The 17,010-nt window shown below is 38.5% G+C and overlaps 1 protein-coding gene across 1 annotated transcript in view; it reads left to right on the top strand.

Moving 5' to 3' along the window:
• Nucleotides 1-1,940: 1,940 nt before the first annotated feature.
• MGAM (maltase-glucoamylase) overlaps nt 1,941-17,010 on the top strand; it is a 145,471-nt gene continuing 130,401 nt past the window's right edge. Inside the window, exons 1-2 of the mRNA XM_007103334.4 lie at nt 1,941-2,144; nt 2,942-3,078. Coding sequence (XP_007103396.3) covers nt 2,018-2,144; nt 2,942-3,078 — 264 coding nt within the window. The 5' untranslated portion in view covers nt 1,941-2,017. The remainder of the gene's footprint in view (nt 2,145-2,941; nt 3,079-17,010) is intronic.

Raw genomic sequence — 17,010 nt, 5'->3', positions numbered from 1 at the left:
ACTATTAATGGAGTATAATCTGTAGAAATACTGAATCACTGTGCTGTACACCTGAGGCTAATATATATTATAAATCAAATATAGTTCAATAAAAAAGGAATAAAGTGGGGCTTCCCTGGTGGCGCAGTGGTTGAGAATCCGCCTACCGATGCAGGGGACACGGGTTCGTGCCCCAGTCCGGGAGGATCCCACATGCCGTGGAGCGGCTGGGCCCGTGAGCCATGGCCTCTGAGCCTGTGCGTCCGGAGCCTGTGCTCCGCAACGGGAGAGGCCACAACAGTGAGAGGCCTGCGTACCACAAAAAAAAAAAAAAAAAAGGAATAAAATGGAATTTCCACATGATTAAATCTTTCATTTGTAAGTTTAGAATTTGGAGGGTAAATTTTCTAAATTTTAGGGGGTAACTTTCCAAATTAAAAAAGAAATCTTTTGAAAAGGGAACCCTCCTCCACTGTTGGTTGGTAGGAATGTAAATTGGTGCAGCCATTATAGAAAGCAGTATGGAGGTTCCTTAAGAAACTAAAAGTAGAGGGACTTCCCTGTTGGTCCAATGGGTAGGACTCCACACTCCCAATGCAGGGGACCCAGGTTCGATCCCTGGTTGGGGAACTAGATCCCGCACGCATGCCGCAACTAAGAGTCCACATGCCGCAACTGAAGATCCCATGTGCTGCAACTAAGACCCGGCGCAGTCTAAATAAATAAATAAATAAGTAAACATTAAAAGAAAACAACTAAAAGTAGAGTTACCATATGACCCAGCAATCTCACTTCTGGGCATATATCAGCAAAAGAGAAAAACTCTAATACTAAAAGATACATGCATCCCAATGTTCATAGCAGCACTATTTACAATAACCAAGACATGGAAGCAACCTAAATGTCCTTTGACAGATGAATGGATAAAGAAGATGTGTTTATACACACACACACACACACACACACACACACACACACACACACATACATATACATACAATGGAATATTACTCAGCCATAAAAAAGTGAAATTCTGCCATTTGCTGCAACATGGATCGACCTAGAGATTATCACAAGTAAAGTAATCCAGAGAAAGACAAATATATGATATTGCTTATATGTGGAATCTAAAAAAAAGATACAAATGAACTTATATACAAAACAGAAATAGACCCACAGACATAGAAAACAAACTTATGGTTACCAAAGGGGAGAAGTAGGAGAGGGATAAATTAGGAGTTTAGGATTAACAGATACACACTACTATATATAAAATAAGCAACAAGGACCTACTGTATAGCACAGGGAACTATCAATATATTCAATATCTTATAATAACCTATAATGGAAAAGAATCTGAAAAAGAATACATGTATGTGTGTGTGTATATATATATATATATATATATATATATGCATAAAACTGAATCAGTTTGCTGTATACTTAAAACATTGTAAATCATCTGTACTTCAATTTAAAAAAAAGAAAAAATCTTCTGAGTTCTAATTTAATTGTTTTGTGGTCAGAGAATGTGATCTGTGTGATGCTGATTCTTTGAAAATAATTGAGACTTACTTTTTGGACCAGTATGGAGTCAATTTTTATAAATGTTTCTTGTGTGCTTGAAAGAATGTGTACTGTCTAATTTTAGGATGGAAGGTTCTATTTATGTTCAATATATAAAAATTTTTAATTATGTAGTTCAAATCTTCTATATCCTTACTAATTTTTTTTTGCTTGATACCAGTAAATGAGAGGGAGGAAAGTACGTTTGTGTGTGTGTGTGTGTGTGTGTGTGTGTGTGTGTGTGTGAGAGAGAGAGAGAGAGAGAGAGAGAGAAAAGAAAGAGAGAGAGAAAGAATAGCCTTGTGATATGTGATAGTATCAATATTTTTTCTCTCCTTCATTTTCCACAGATCTCCAGGTCATCTTAACCGGTGGAGCCAACAGTTTTCAAGACTTTATTGCGGAGATTCTGCCTTATGAGAAGATAATCGTTCACCCAAACTTCACTGTCACTTCTCCTAAAAATGATCTTATGCTGATGAAGTTGTCTATACCCCTCACCTTCTTCTCCACCAGCATTTTTCAGTTGCCTAGTGCCAAGATAGAGGAATTTCCAGATTGCTTGATTTGCACTTGGGTAGAGAATAAAGAATCTGTTGGTGAGTGACTGTCAAAAAGAAGAGTTAGCTGTATTCTTGGATATATTCACATCTTCAGGGTCTCTGAGGAGTTAGGGGAAGGAATTGGAACTTATTTTTAAGCACATGTGTAAAGGTAGAAATAGAGCAACAATATCAGCTCTTTAGAGTAGAAGGGGTAATCTCCTGTAGGGCTTTGGGAATCAAATCCTAAATCAAAGTGTTGCATGTATGTATCACATTGGCACACACTGCAGAGGACTGGGATTCAGGGATTTATGTTTGAGTTTATAGGGTTATTGACAAATTCTTTAACTTCTTTGAATCTTAATTTGCAAGTTGGTAAAAATCACATTTTTCCTTTACCTGCCTATCAGCGATATGGTTATCACTTACAACAATGATAACAGCTACCATTTGTTGAGCACTAACTATGTCCCAGGCGCTAAGCATCCTGTACATATTTAGCCATCATCAAACATCATGTAGATAAATTTTCGTAGGATTTATGTCTTGTAAATGAGGAAACCAAGACTCAGGGAGATTTAACTAATTGTCCAAGGTTATAAACTTGGTGATGGCAGAGCTTGGATTCAGATCTTGTTTGATGTGTGGAGTGTCTTGGCACCACTCCTTGGTGCTGATTATCTCTCAAAGATGATAAATGAACAGGAGGATATGTTTAATCCATGGTCTATTCCATCAGTTCTTCCTCTGCAGTCCATTCTAACTGAAAAGAAGCCCTGAAGGAGAGGGAGGCAAGATACCTTACGAAAATGCAAACAGGAATGAAAGCCTCCTTTATTTCTTGTGCTTAGGAAATCCAGGCAGTAACCTGCACAGCATTATGAATGAATTGAACACTGATTCAATCTGCAAAGCTTTACTGGGTGAAAAGTTCCTTGAAGACATGTTCTGTATGGGACACATAGGAAGAAGCAGAGATAAATGCCAGGTAAACTTTCTTATCTCATTTGCCCATAAGCTCAATCTGTGCTCTTCCTCTTTGTCTTTGTGTCTCTCTTACCTCTCATCCTTCATGAGGGTCTGTATTTTGCAGTCAGGCTAAGAGCTCAGAGAGTAGGGGGCTGAAGAATGATGACTCTCTCTCCTCCACCCTATGTTAGAGATGAGAGATATGGATTTTTGAGAAGTGTAAAGCTATCTTCCAGCTACCATTTTGAAATTTCTGTCTAGGGATGACTGGGTGGTAGCAGTAGTTAGTACAGTGGAAAGAAGCTTTCACAGTATTATATCCTGGGCCCTTTTGCATGGCAGATATAGTGGCTTTTGCTTTTGTTCCAGTGCTGAAAATTTTCCAGGTGGGAGGGAAGTTCTGATCCCCTCTACTCTGTCTGGCAGGTGACCACAGCTGCACCAGCCACATGTGGCGGTGAATTACAAGGAATTATGTCTTGGGCAACTGGATGTATTCTGACAGGTCATACTATTGTCTTCACTGACATCTCCAGCTACATTCCATGGATTGAGAACATTATTTCTACAAAATAAGCTGATATAGAACTCCATTGATACCCTTACAACCCAGCTGATCCATGGCAACCACATTATGTATCTCAGTCCCAGTTTTTCCTAGGATCTAGGCTTGAGTGGAGTTTCAGAAGAGATCACTGATGACTCCTGGGTGTTAACATTACTATAGTTTCTTTAACTGTTTCTTTGCTTATTCCCAACTCATGAATAAGTGTTTATAACATTGAAAGCATGAATGCTGGTCTCAAGAAGTGTAGTCCACCCAGGAAGCTTTTTGGATTCTACCAACTAAGATACTTATGTTAAGATACTCCCTGTTTTATTCTAAGAACACAGAAGACAAGTGGAAATGAGGGACAATAACTACCAGGAGTCTGTCTGCACAATATGCAAACCACATAGCTGAACAGTAACTGGCTGAAAATTAATTAGACGATTTAGCGATTCTTCTAATGACCACGTGTCTCCTGGGTGAGTGAGAGTGAGAGTGAGTGTGAGTGTGTGTGTTTGTGTGTGTGTGTGTGTGTGTGTATGGGGGTTGTAGTTAATGTTTCCATTATCTATCAGCACTTAAAAGATCTATAGAATCAAATTTTTCTTAGGTTTGCTGAGGCCACGCAAAGGTCAGTGTAATTTTGGAATACGGATTTCTGTATTTTGAGCTATGGCTGTAATGCATATTACAGATATCAAGGATTTTATAAATGATAGGATGGGTTTCTTCCAATAGATTTTCTTTCCAGTTTACTGCTTTTTTATTTGCTTAAAATCACAAGACTTTCTTAAAGGGGAACAAAATAGTGGAGTTCATGAGGATTTTGCCTGAGAGCTTTTATACATAACCCTGAATGCACTTTCTAGGCCATGCATGTATTCATGAGCACACGCTTTCATTCTCAAGCACACCCAAAAGACACTTGTTTGTCATTCCAAAACTGTGTTCTCCACATATTGTTTCATTAATCCTCAATAGAGTAAACTGATTTTGATTTAAAGCCTGTTAATTTTCATATAAAATATTGAGCATTCCAGAAATGTCAGTGTCTGAAATGTAAAACACTTTTTTTTTTTTTTTTTTTTTTTTTGCGGTACGCGGGCCTCTAGATACTAACAAAGACGCTGGTCAGAAGCAAAAGTTTTAGAGCCAGGGTTTGAGGTTAAATTTGAGAATTAGCTCTGATATTTATTGGTTATATGAGCTAAGGAGAATGACTTAGTTCTTTGTGCCCCAGTTTACATCTTTAAAATGGGCTAATAACACCCTCCTCTTTGGATTGGGGTGAGGAGTAAATGAGCTAACACAGGCAAAGTACTAAGAATAGTACTTGGCACATACTAAATGCAACATAAATGTAAGCTATTATAATCCATACACATAAATCAGTGTGGGTGGGGCTGAGGTCAAAAAGATTATTAATCAAAAAATGAAATAACTAAAATCTATGTTGTTAAAAAATAATATTTATTTGACTGAAGTAATTTTTTCCTATTCATCTTCTGCCTCAGTTATTCTGCTATTGATTCCTTCTAGAGAATTTTTAATTTCATTTATTGTGTTGTTCATCATTGTTTGTTTGCTGTTTAGTTCATCTAGGTCCTTGTTAAACGTTTCTTGTTTTTTCTCCATTCTACTTCCAAGATTTTGGATCATCCTTACTATCATTATTCTGAATTCTTTTTCAGGTAGACTGCCTATTTCCTCTTCATTTGTTTGGTCTGATGGGTTTTTACCTTGCTCCTTCACCTGCTGTGTATTTTTCTGTGTTCTCATTTTGCTTAACTTACTTTGTTTGGGGTCTCCTTTTCACAGGCTGAAGGTTCGTAGTTCCTGTTGTTTTTGATGTCTGCCCCCAGTGGGCAATGTTGGTTCAGTGGGTTGTGTAGGCTTCCTGGTGGAGGGGACTGGTGCCTGTGTTCTGGTGGATCAGGCTGTATCTTGTCTTTGGTGGGCAGGACTGCATCCGATGGTTTGTTTTGGGGTGTCTGTGACCTTATTATGTTTTGGGGCAGCCTTTCTGCTAATGGGTGGGGTTGTGTTCCTGTCTTGCTAGTTGGTTGGCATAGGGTGTCCAGCACTGTAGCTTGCTGGTCATTGAGTGGACCTGGGTCTTAGTGTTGAGATGGAGAGCTTTTGCCATTTGATATTACATGGAGCCCAGAGGTCTCTGGTGGACCAGTATCTTGAACTTGGCTCTCCCACCTTAGGGGCTCAGGCCTGACAGCCGGCTAGAGCACCAAGACCCTGTCAGCCACACAGCTCAGAAGAAAAGGGACAAAAAAGAAAGAAAGGAAGGAAGGTAGGAAGAAGATAAAGTTATTAAAATAAAAAAAATTTAAAATATTAGTATAAATTAAAAAAATTAAAAAGTAATAAAAAAAGAAAGAAAGAAGAGAGCAACCAAACCAAAAAACAAATCCAGCAATGATAACAAAAGCTAAAAAGTATACTAAAAAAAAAACAAAACAAAACAGACAGACAGAACCCTAGGACAAATGGTAAAAGCAAAGGTATACCAACAAAATCACACAAAGAGGCATACACATACACACTCACAAAGAGAAAAAGGAAAACAAACAAACAAAATATATATATAAAAGAAAAAAAAAAGCCAGAGAGCAACCAAATCTGTAAACAAATCTACCAATGATAATAAACTCTAGATACTAAACTAAGATAAACTTAAAACCAGAGACAAGTTAGATGCAGAAAACAAACCCCAAGTCTGCAGTTGCTCCCAAAGCCCACCTCCTCAATTTGGGATGACTCGTTGTCTATTCAGGTATTCCACAGATGCAGGGCACATCAAGTTGATTCTGGAGATTTAATCTGCTGCTCCTGAGGCTGCTGGGAGAAATTTCCCTTTCTGTTCTTTGTTCGAACAGCTCCCAGGGTTCAGCTTTGGATTTGGACCCGCCTCTGCGTGTAGGTCACCTGAGGGCTTCTGTTCTTTGCCCAGACAGGAGGGGGTTAAAGGAGCGGCTTATTAGGGGCCTCTGCTCACTCAGGCTGGTGGCAGGGGGAGGGAGGGGTACGGTATGCGGGACGAGCCTGCGGTGGCAGAGGCCCGCATGACATTGCAACAGTCTGAGGCGCTGTGTGTTTTCCTGGGGATGTTGTCCCTGGGTCACGGGACCCTGGCAGTGGCGGGCTGCACAGGCTCCCAGGAGGGGAGGTGTGGAGAGTGACCTGTGCTTGCTCACGGGCTTCTTGGTGGCTGCAGCAGCAGCCTTAGAGTTTCATGCCAGTCTCTAGTGCCTGCGCTGATACCCACGGTTCACACCCCTCTCTGGAGCTCGTTTAGGTGGTGCTCTGAATCCCCTCTCCTCGTGCACCCCAAAACAACGGTCTCTTGCCTCTTAGGCAGTTCCACACTTTTCCCCGGACTCCCTCCAGGCTAGCTGTGGTGCATTAGCCCCCTTGAGGCTCTGTTCATGCAGCCAACCCCGGTCCTCTCCTTGGGATCTGACCTCTGAAGCCCATGCCTCAGCTCCCAGCCCCCGCCCGCCCCGGCAGGTGAGCAGACGAGTCTCTCGGGCTGGTGAGTGCTGGTCGGCGCCGATCCTCTGTGCGGGAATCTCTCCGCTTTGCCCTCCGCACCCCTGTGGCTGAGCTCTCCTCCACGGCTCCGAAGCTCCCCCTTCCGCCACCCGCAGTCTCCGCCCGCGAAGGGGCTTTTAGTGTGTGGGAACATTTCCTCCTTCCCAGCTCCCTCCCACTGGTGCAGGTCCCGTCCCTATTCTTTGTCTCTGTTTTTCGTTTTTTCTTTTGCCCTACCCAGGTACGTGGGGAGCTTCTTGCCTTTTGGGAGGTCTGAGGTCTTCTGCCAGCGTTCAGTAGGTGTTCTGTAGGAGTTGTTCCACATGTAGGTGTATTTCTGATGTGTTTGTTGGGAGGAAGGTGATCTCCACGTCTTACTCCTCCTCCATCTTGAAGGTCCCTCCTGTTCATTCTTTTCTTTACCACAGATGCACCCTCCCCCTCCAAACCTGTCTTCTCCTCCACTTTCTCAGTGCTACCCTGTATCCAGTCACCATCTGCTCTCTCCTGGACCTCCTCAATAGTCTCTAAAGAAACCTCTCTGCCATAATCTGACTTTAACAGTTTTCCACTCTTCAGTCAGAATGATCTTTCTAAAATGCAGACTTGATCATATCATTCCCTTGATGAAATATTTTAGTAACTTTCCATTGCTCTTAGGATAAGTTTTGGGCTCCTTAACATGGTCTTTGGGTCTTTGCATGTTCAGTTTTCCAGCAGATGTTGTTGAGTGCTTACCATGTGCCAGAGACTCTGCCAGGCACTTGGGATATAGGTTCTGGTTTTTCAGTACATCTTATGACACTACATCTGCTAGCCCCCAGCACTGTCTGCTGGCAGCATTAAACTTTTGGTTCTTCATACACTCTCTTTTGGATTCAAGTCTTCACTTATTCACCTGACACATATTTATTGAGCATGTAGTATGTACAAAGCACTAACAGATCCACCTCCCCTTTCCCAAGCACATATATATTACTGTATACTCTCTTTTTTTTTTTTTTTGATGGGGACCATTTTTTTAAAGTCTTTATTGAATTTGTTACAATATTGCTTCTGTTTTATGTTTTGGTTTTTTGGCCGTGAGGCATGTGGGATCCTAGCTCCCTGACCAGGGATCGAACCTGCACCCCCTGCATTGGAAGGTGAAGTCTCAACCACCAGACTGCCAGGGAAGTCCTCTATTCCTGTATACTCTCTTTAACTAGATAATTCTGACTCATCCTTTGGGTCTCAGGTTAAATGTTACTTTTTTCAGGAAAATTTTCCTGCCAGTTCTCCTTCCCTGCCCCAGTTGGCTCTAGGTGCCCCTTATCTGTGGTCTCATGATGTGGTCTCATATTTTATCCCTGAGGGGAACGTGCATGATAATGCACTTGTTTGCTTTCCCTCCTAGATTCTGTGAAATCATGGAAGCAGGGCTGAGTCTGTCTTCATCACTGCTGTAACTGCAGCTCATCCATAGTGCTTAGAACACTGCAGCATGACATTAGGCTTCTAGGTTTGTTGGATTTTTGCAATTTATTCATTTGTAGGGTCCACAAAATATTCCTAACCAGTTAAAAATTTGTGTTGTATTCTTCAGGTTAATTAACACATTTGCTATTGTAGTTTTTAATAAGGAAACTTTAAGTGCTAGACCATTTCTGAAGATACTAATTCCCGATTAGAAAGCTTCACATCTTAAATAACCACCCTGGAGTATGAATTATGACTCTAGTACTTCAGATGGTAGCTAACCACCCCCTAGTTTGTGATAGAGTTAATTTATATTCACATATATATCACCACTACTGTGTTATTTTAATGCACATTACCACTCAGACAAGGAGACAATCCAGAATTCACAGAATGCACAGAATAAGCCTGCTTTGGGAGTAACTAGAAGGGCCCCCTAGGAGAACTCTATGATATATACCCTAATCTGAAGAGTTAGGGCCTGGAGGTGAGGTGTGGCTGTGGAGCTTGGAGAGGGGATGCTTTAGAGCCTGTGGGAAGGCTGTCAGGTTCTAGCGCAGAGATCCTAGGGAGATGCTCACACTTGGCTTCCACGTTATGCAGTGGCTCATTGAATAAATCAGAAGTCCTTCTGCTGAGGACAGTCATTCAATTGGGTAGGGAGGACATGACTTCATTTCTATCAAGCTGCCACAGCACCAGGCAGAAGAAACACTATGTTCAGTGATCAGACTTTCTGCTCAGGTTGTCTGCAGCATGGCAAAACAGAACCAGAGAAAATAAAATAACTTCCCCCATCTTCCTTCATCAAATCTTACAATATTTAACGCTTCCAACATCTGTCAGGTCCCATCACAACGTCAAATGTAGGGTAAAAGACTCGCTAACCTCCTACTTCAAAGTTTAATATATAGCAAAAAAAAAAAAAATCAATGGATGTGTGAGAATATAATAACTTAAGATGAGCATTATGAAAAAAAAAGATCCAATGCCTGTCTGTGAAATAAAGTCATTATAAGTCATAGGAAGTGTTAGAAAACATCTCACTTACGTTTTCATTCAGAGTTTAGAGAACACTGATTTTATAAAAAAATATGACCTAATATAATGAAATTAAAAAACAAATGCTTCAAGATTTAATTATTGATTTAAAAAAAATCAGTGGAGGGAAGAGGTCTGAATAGCAGATTAGATGCTCCAGAAAAAAAATGAGAATATTTGAAGATATTACTAAAATATTAATTTAGAATTCATAGAAAAAAGGAAAAAAGAAATGTGATTAGAGGAGAGAGAAAGAGAGATGTGATGTCAGACCTAGCAGGGCATTTACATATGCTGTGGTTTGCATAAGAGAAAACACGAAAGCTTAATAAACAGCAGTAATAACCAAAGAAATTGTGGAAGAAAATGTAATTGAAAAGGCTGAAAGTCAGGCAAAATCAATGAAATTAGATTCAAACCTGCATAATTCTGGTGATTTGTTTTAATTTTAAAAAGTAGGTAAAATATATTCCAGAGGCTTCTAGGTAGAAAAACCTAAGAAGGAGGTAAAACACTATTCTTCAGATTTTTGTTCAAAAATTCTAAATCCCAGAAGACCATAAATTGATATCTAAAGTTCAGATGGAGAAACATTGTGATCTAGGAACTAATAATATAAGTCAAGTGCAATACAGAGTTTGACTTGTAATTGCTCATGGGCTGTGGCTGTTAGACCTCCACCCAGCCCCCACTCTCTCCATACTGGGAACTCTCAGAGCCTCTTTGTGGTCTCCAGACAGACTATAGGCCTAACGGATAGGAAGCTTAGTAAGATGAAAGAGTCTACCCTTCTCTCTAGTTTGGAAACTCAGCAACTTTCAGGAGGATTCTGCAGGGCTATGTGCACCAGTAGATAATAGTCCAACATTACATTCTGAGTTATTCAGCCTAAATAGCACCTTCTTAGGAGTTTATCTCATGGTTCTTTGTCTCAGTTCCTCATTTCTTTTCTGCTCAAACAGAAAAATACTCTCTCATATCCCATTAGGGAGAGGCTGCAAATTGGTAGCAGAGGTTACATACTGGTGGCCCACAGATTGCAGCTATATTCTGTTTGATCTGTTAAAGAGAAAGAAATTTGAATTAACATTTTGAAGCTTTGGAGATTTCAGTAGCTATCCAGGTATCTAGAAGATCTGACACTGCTGAAAACACATTCCCTCCGGGCAGTAGTTGGTTGGAGCAGGGGTCAGGGCTCGCCTGGTCTGCCTCCAATCTCACCATCTCACTGGAAGGAATCCAGTTACTGTACAAGCTGTTATCATGTTTACATAGTTATTTTTTTTTCCTGGAGTAGAGCAAGAGTTGTTTAAAGTCTGTTGAAAGAGGGAAAACAAAAAGTAGAATGAAGAGTCTATATGCTTTTAGAAAAATGGGAGAGAACATCTTTCTTTGCAAAAAGTAAATAATATTTTATGTATTGAAAATGCAAAATGTGTCTTCACCAAAAAATAAAACTTAAATACAGTTACGAAACAAAGAACAGCTGCTCTATAGAAAAGACATATGATGAAAACTCAATTAACTGAAAGAAAAAACTAGATTTTCCATGATTAATTTCTGAATGAAAATAGAATGTTTCCCAAATGCTTTTGTGGAAAAGTGGCCATAAAATCCTTTACAGACAATGAATTTCTTAAAGATTGTCTACAAAGTGAAGGAGAAATTATATGACTTCAACAGAATCAAACATTCATGAATATATTATAGCCAGAAGTACTGTTGCTTAGAATATTGCCTGAGCACTTGCTGGAGAGGAATTAATCTGTGGTGTTTTATAATTGCAGCAGATGAAAGCAAGGGTATAAATGATAATTACAAGTAGCTAGCTATATTTACTTGTGGTATTGATTGAAAAGGTTATGCAACCAATGCATTTATTAAAATGGTACCCATGATATCTACAACTTCAAGAAATGATCTATATCTGTGTACTAAGAAATGCTTTGATATTTTACTATAGAAAGTTCAAATTAGTAAGCGTGACTAGGGGGAAATTCTGTGATGGTAGGTGTTAAAGTCAGACTTATTACTGAATTTAAACCACTGTGGCAACATTTCGCAATGGCAAAGAACTGAAACCTGCTCGTTGCATCATTCGTCAAGAAACCCACTGTGCTAAAATATTCATGGATGTGGTAATTAAAGCTGTGTACCAGACACGCTTGAAAGGTCTGGAACTACAGAAAAAACAGGACTTTGTGTGAATAGGATTCACCACAAGATAGTCTGTTGTACTCCATGCATCTACTAAGCAACATTAGAAATTAACAAAGGAACATATACACTGAGATTTAAAATATACCATATTTCACTGACTCTGAGAAACACATTTTTTTTCACATTATGACATCTCTGGATTTAGGATATATCATACTTACTGATAAGAAAGCATGGTTTAATTGACAGCTTTGAATTTTTCTTCTTTAGTAGTGTGTAAAATAAGGATATATCTTACAATTGATGCTATTTTAGAGTCTATGAAATATGATGGTCAGAAAGTTCCGTAAATTTAAGCCATTAAAGTTTTAAACTTTGATAAACTAGATAAATCACTACACAAATATAACTTATCAAAATGGACTCGTGAGAAGAAAACTTGAAGTGTCTTTGCTAACAGATGGCCTTAAGATTTTGGAAATTGTAAAGCAAAACTGCAAGAAAATGGTTTTTAAACGTGGCAATTTCTGTGTTAATGATTTCTGTGAAATCATTTTTGAGGAACACTATTCCTTGGCTTCTTGAATTGGCCAGATACACAATTATAAAGGTAAGACCTGCAGATTTTGTGGTGATGGCTGCTGTAAACAGCGAATTAACTGCAGTGGAGGTACATTAAGCCACAAATTTCATCATTTTGTTTGGTGATGGATATTGTGTATAATTCTGCCAAAGTTAAACCTCAGAGATCTTTCTCCCTCCTTCTGAGTGAAGAAATACACCTTTCCTTTGTATGTTTTTATAGTAATGTGGCTTATAAACCGGTGGTTTACGAACCCAAATGCCTATAGGTACTTGACAATGAATATACTGAATGAAGTTAACCAAGCATAAGACAAACACTTGCCAGAACTATATGAAACTTTTTATTTTTACTCAACTGAACACATAACACAAATGTATGATATTGGAGACAATATTTTAAATTCATTGAAAAAATACAAATTGAAAGTTAGAAACGTTTAAATTGTTACATGTCTTTGATTTGGAGCTAAAAACTTATTTTCTTTTGTGGATTGCCATTTCAGGTTAATATTGTGCATTGAGATGTAAAGTACAGAATTTATCCTTGAATCCTGTTAACTAGGAGCCATATTTAACTGCATTCTGCTTCATAAATGGAAAATAGTTCTTTTTAAGTATAGGTTTTTCTAACTATGAATAGAACATTTGTCCAATAATTTTGAAATTGGAGAACATATATTGAAAATTAATTTTTTATAGGCTCAGAAATTTATTTCATGTCATCTGTTTCATTTCTGAAAACTAGTTTTGGCACAGAAAGTGAACTAGATTATTTAGTGCTAAATAAATTTTCCCAAATCAGACTTTTTGTAGGGCAGAGTGAATCTAATTATACAGTGGTGTGCCTCCATGTAAATGCCCCAGCAACAACATATTCAAAGTACTTAGATGACATGTAATGTCAAGTCTCTGATGCAGTATTTTAAAAACTATATCATGTAATATTTCAGGTGTACAAAAAAGGATAAAGAATAATATAATAAACACCCATCTCCTAATCCAAGAAATGAAACATTACAGTATAACTGAAACTCTCTGTACTACTCACCAGTCACATCCCCCTGTTCCATTCCTGGGTTATGTATTATCATTGTATCATAAATCTTTTGGTTGCAAGTGAAAAATTCAATTCAAACTAATTTAGGCAAAAGTGGTATGTGTTGGCTCATGGCATATAATAAAGGGTTGTACAATGAAACCAAAGCAGGCAAAGGATATAGCTGAACCTCTGGAACATCAAGAACCAAATAAAACTAGGTCTTGCCATATCTACCTCTTGTCTCTGCTCATTTCCTCTTGTGATAGGAAATATGGCAGGAAGCATAGCCAGGAGAAGCTGCTGTATTTCATGTCTTACAAATTTTTCTTGGATTGAGTTAGAAGAATCCCAAAGGTAGACGTTGGTGGGATTAGAAAAGACCCAGCAAATATAGTCAGGGGCAGGATCATGGTAAACATTCCACCTGGAGCACGAGGAGCAGTTACCCCTAGGTCGATGTAGTTGTTCTCAGAAGAAAGAAGGTGCTGGGAAGGCACACACACACACACACACACACACACACACAAGCGCACACGCACACACACGCACGCACGCACACACACATCTGGCCTATTCCAACGATTCTCATTACTTCTTGCCCGCTTACTGCTGCCAGAAATTTATGGCCTCCAACCTTGCCAACATTTTCCCTCTACCTTTATGACCCAATTAAAAATTTATATTTTCCAGACTAGCTGCTCTTCTGATGACCATACGTCTATTTCTAGTCTGTCCTCGAATCTGAATTTTAGTTCTTCATTTCCAAGGCTCTACTGGTATTTTCCAACTAGGTGACGTGATGTCAGTCCAGTTGCAGTAAGTTCCAAACCACGTTTACCATTTTCCACAAACTCAATCCAACTTCCTTTTTCAACTTCTTTATTTTTGTTAGTCTTTATATTATATTACAACACGCTCACACACTGAAAGCCTCCTTGATTCTTCCTTCTCTGTCAAACACCGTATCAAGACACTAGTTGATGATGTTTTTCGAAAGCTCTGTTATATCTATTTCAGTTTCTCCATTCCTACTATCCCCATCCTACTCTCAAATCTGTCACTGCAGTTGGAGTACAAATAGCCCAAAACCTTCACCTCCTCCCCTTCAAATCAATATTAGAAAACACTATCAGACAAAACTTTATAAAATCACTGCTATGATCATGTGTCTTCCCTATTTAAGGTTTTGTTATGACCATTAACATGAAGAAGCCTCAGCTCTTGAGCTTGGCTCTACAATCTGACCTTGACCTACCTATACAGAATATACTATGCTTATTCTCACTTCTACCCCTTTGTTTATGTCATTTCACTTAAATTGTGATCTGAACTCTCGTCACACATTTTGTTTATGCCCAAAATTTTGACACTCAATTACATACAGCCTCTTGTCACCACTTAAATGTTCCCTATACGATGGTGTGTATTCCCCCAAGTAAATGGAAGATTCTACACTAAACAGAACATGTTTTATTATTCTTTGCATCACCCTTAGATCTTACGTTGAAATTTCTAAGTTTATTCAATTGCAGCTCCCTGCTATTCTGCATCTCTCCTTCTCTACCTTTTGCAAGGTATTTCTTGAAAAATGCGTGACCATAATAAAGTTCAAGGGAGAAACCCACTGATACATTTTTTATTGAGAACACTTTAAGTATGGAGAGTATGTCCTGCAGGTCCTTTTCCCTAGGAGAAGAGAGTAGCACATTTCTGGACATGGTGCTTAGTGGTGGTCTAGGATCATAGGGGTATGTGAGACTACTTTTGGGAAAGGTCTGACATTCCACTTATTAAATTAGGAGTTTGAGATTAACATATACACACTACTATATATAAAATAGATAACCAGCAAGCATCTACTGTATAGCACAGGTAACCATACTCAATATTCTGTAATAACCTATAAGGGAAAACAATCAGAAAAAGAATATATATATATTGAATATAATATATATTATATATATATATTGAAACTAACACAACATTGTAAATCAATCAATTTCATTAAATTTTTTTTTTAATTTTAAAAAGCGAAAAAATTTTTGTTGTTTGAGAGAGCAAAGGAAAAAAAAGTTTCTTGAGGACACTATCCAGAGAGGAGTCATATGGAGAAGTGAGAGGCCCGCGTACCGCAAAAAAAAAAAAAAAAAAAAAAGGCAAAGGACTTGAATAGACATTGTTCCAAAGAAGACTCACAAGTGTCCAAAAAGTATATGAACAGGTGCTCAAGATCACTAATCATTAGGGAAATTCATGTCAAAACCACAATGAGATGTCACCGCACTTCTGTTAGAATGGCTATTGTCAAAACAAGAGATAACAAATGCTAATGAAGATGTGGAGAAAAAGATCCTTTGCACACTGTTGATGGGAATGCAAATTGGTGTAGCCACTATGGAAAACAGTATGGAGGTTCCTTGAAAAGTTAAAAATAGGACTACCATATGATCCAGCAATCCTGCTTCTGGGTATATATTCCGAAGGAAATGAAATCAGTATCTCAGAGAGAGGTGGTCATTTCTATGGTCATTGCAGCATTATTCACAACAACCAAGATGTGGAAACAACCTAAGATGAATGCATAAGGAAGATGGATGTGTGTATACACACACACACACACACACAATATGGAATATTATTCAGCTGTGAGAAAGAAGGAAATCTTGCCATTTGCCATTTGCAACAACACAGATGAACCCTAAGGGACATTATATTACTAAATAAAATAAGCCAGACAGAGAAAAACAAGTACTATATGATCTCACTTATTTTGAAATCTAAAATCATCAAATTCATAGAAACAGAGAGTAGAATGGAGGTTGCCAGGGGATGGGGCATGGGGGAAATGAGGATATGTTGGTCAAAAGGTACAGATTCTCAGTTATAAGATGAATAAGTTCTTGGGATCTAATGTATAGCATGGTGACTATATTTAGCAATACTATATTGTATACTTTAAAGTTGTTATGAGAATAAAGATTTAGTGTTCTCACTGTAACTATAACAACAACAACAAAATGGTAATTATGTGAGTAAAGAATGTGTTAACTAATCTTATTGTAGTAAACATTTTGCAATATATATGTGAAATCAAATCGTTACATTGTACACTGTAAACTTATAGACATTATACATTAATTATTTCTCAATAAAGCTGGGGGAAAATGCAATGTATTGAAATATGTGGGGATGTGGCAAAATTGTTTAGCAGGAAACTTAAAGCTTAAAGCTTTAAATGTTTATATTAGAACAGAAAAAATGACTTAAAATCAATGATCTAATTCTCTAACTTAAGAAGCTAAATCAGGAAGAGAAATTAAACCTAAAAAGTAGAGGAAGGAAATAATAAAAAAAATAGGTAGAAGAAAATAAAAGAAATAGAGGAAATAAACGAAACCCAAAAGTGATTTCTTGGAATTATCAATAAATTGATAAATCTCTACCTAGAGTGATGAATTAAAAAGAGATAACAGGGCTTCCCTGGTGGCGCAGTGGTTGCGCGTCCGCCTGCCGATGCAGGGGAACCGGGTTCGCGCCCCGGTCTGGGAGGATCCCACATGCCGCGGAGCGGC

The sequence above is a fragment of the Physeter macrocephalus genome, chromosome 5, assembly GCF_002837175.3.
Source record: "Physeter macrocephalus isolate SW-GA chromosome 5, ASM283717v5, whole genome shotgun sequence".
NCBI classification, from domain to species: Eukaryota; Metazoa; Chordata; class Mammalia; order Artiodactyla; family Physeteridae; genus Physeter; species Physeter macrocephalus.
Note: the sequence above shows the minus strand (reverse complement) of the source record. Positions and strands in the feature narration are given on the sequence as shown.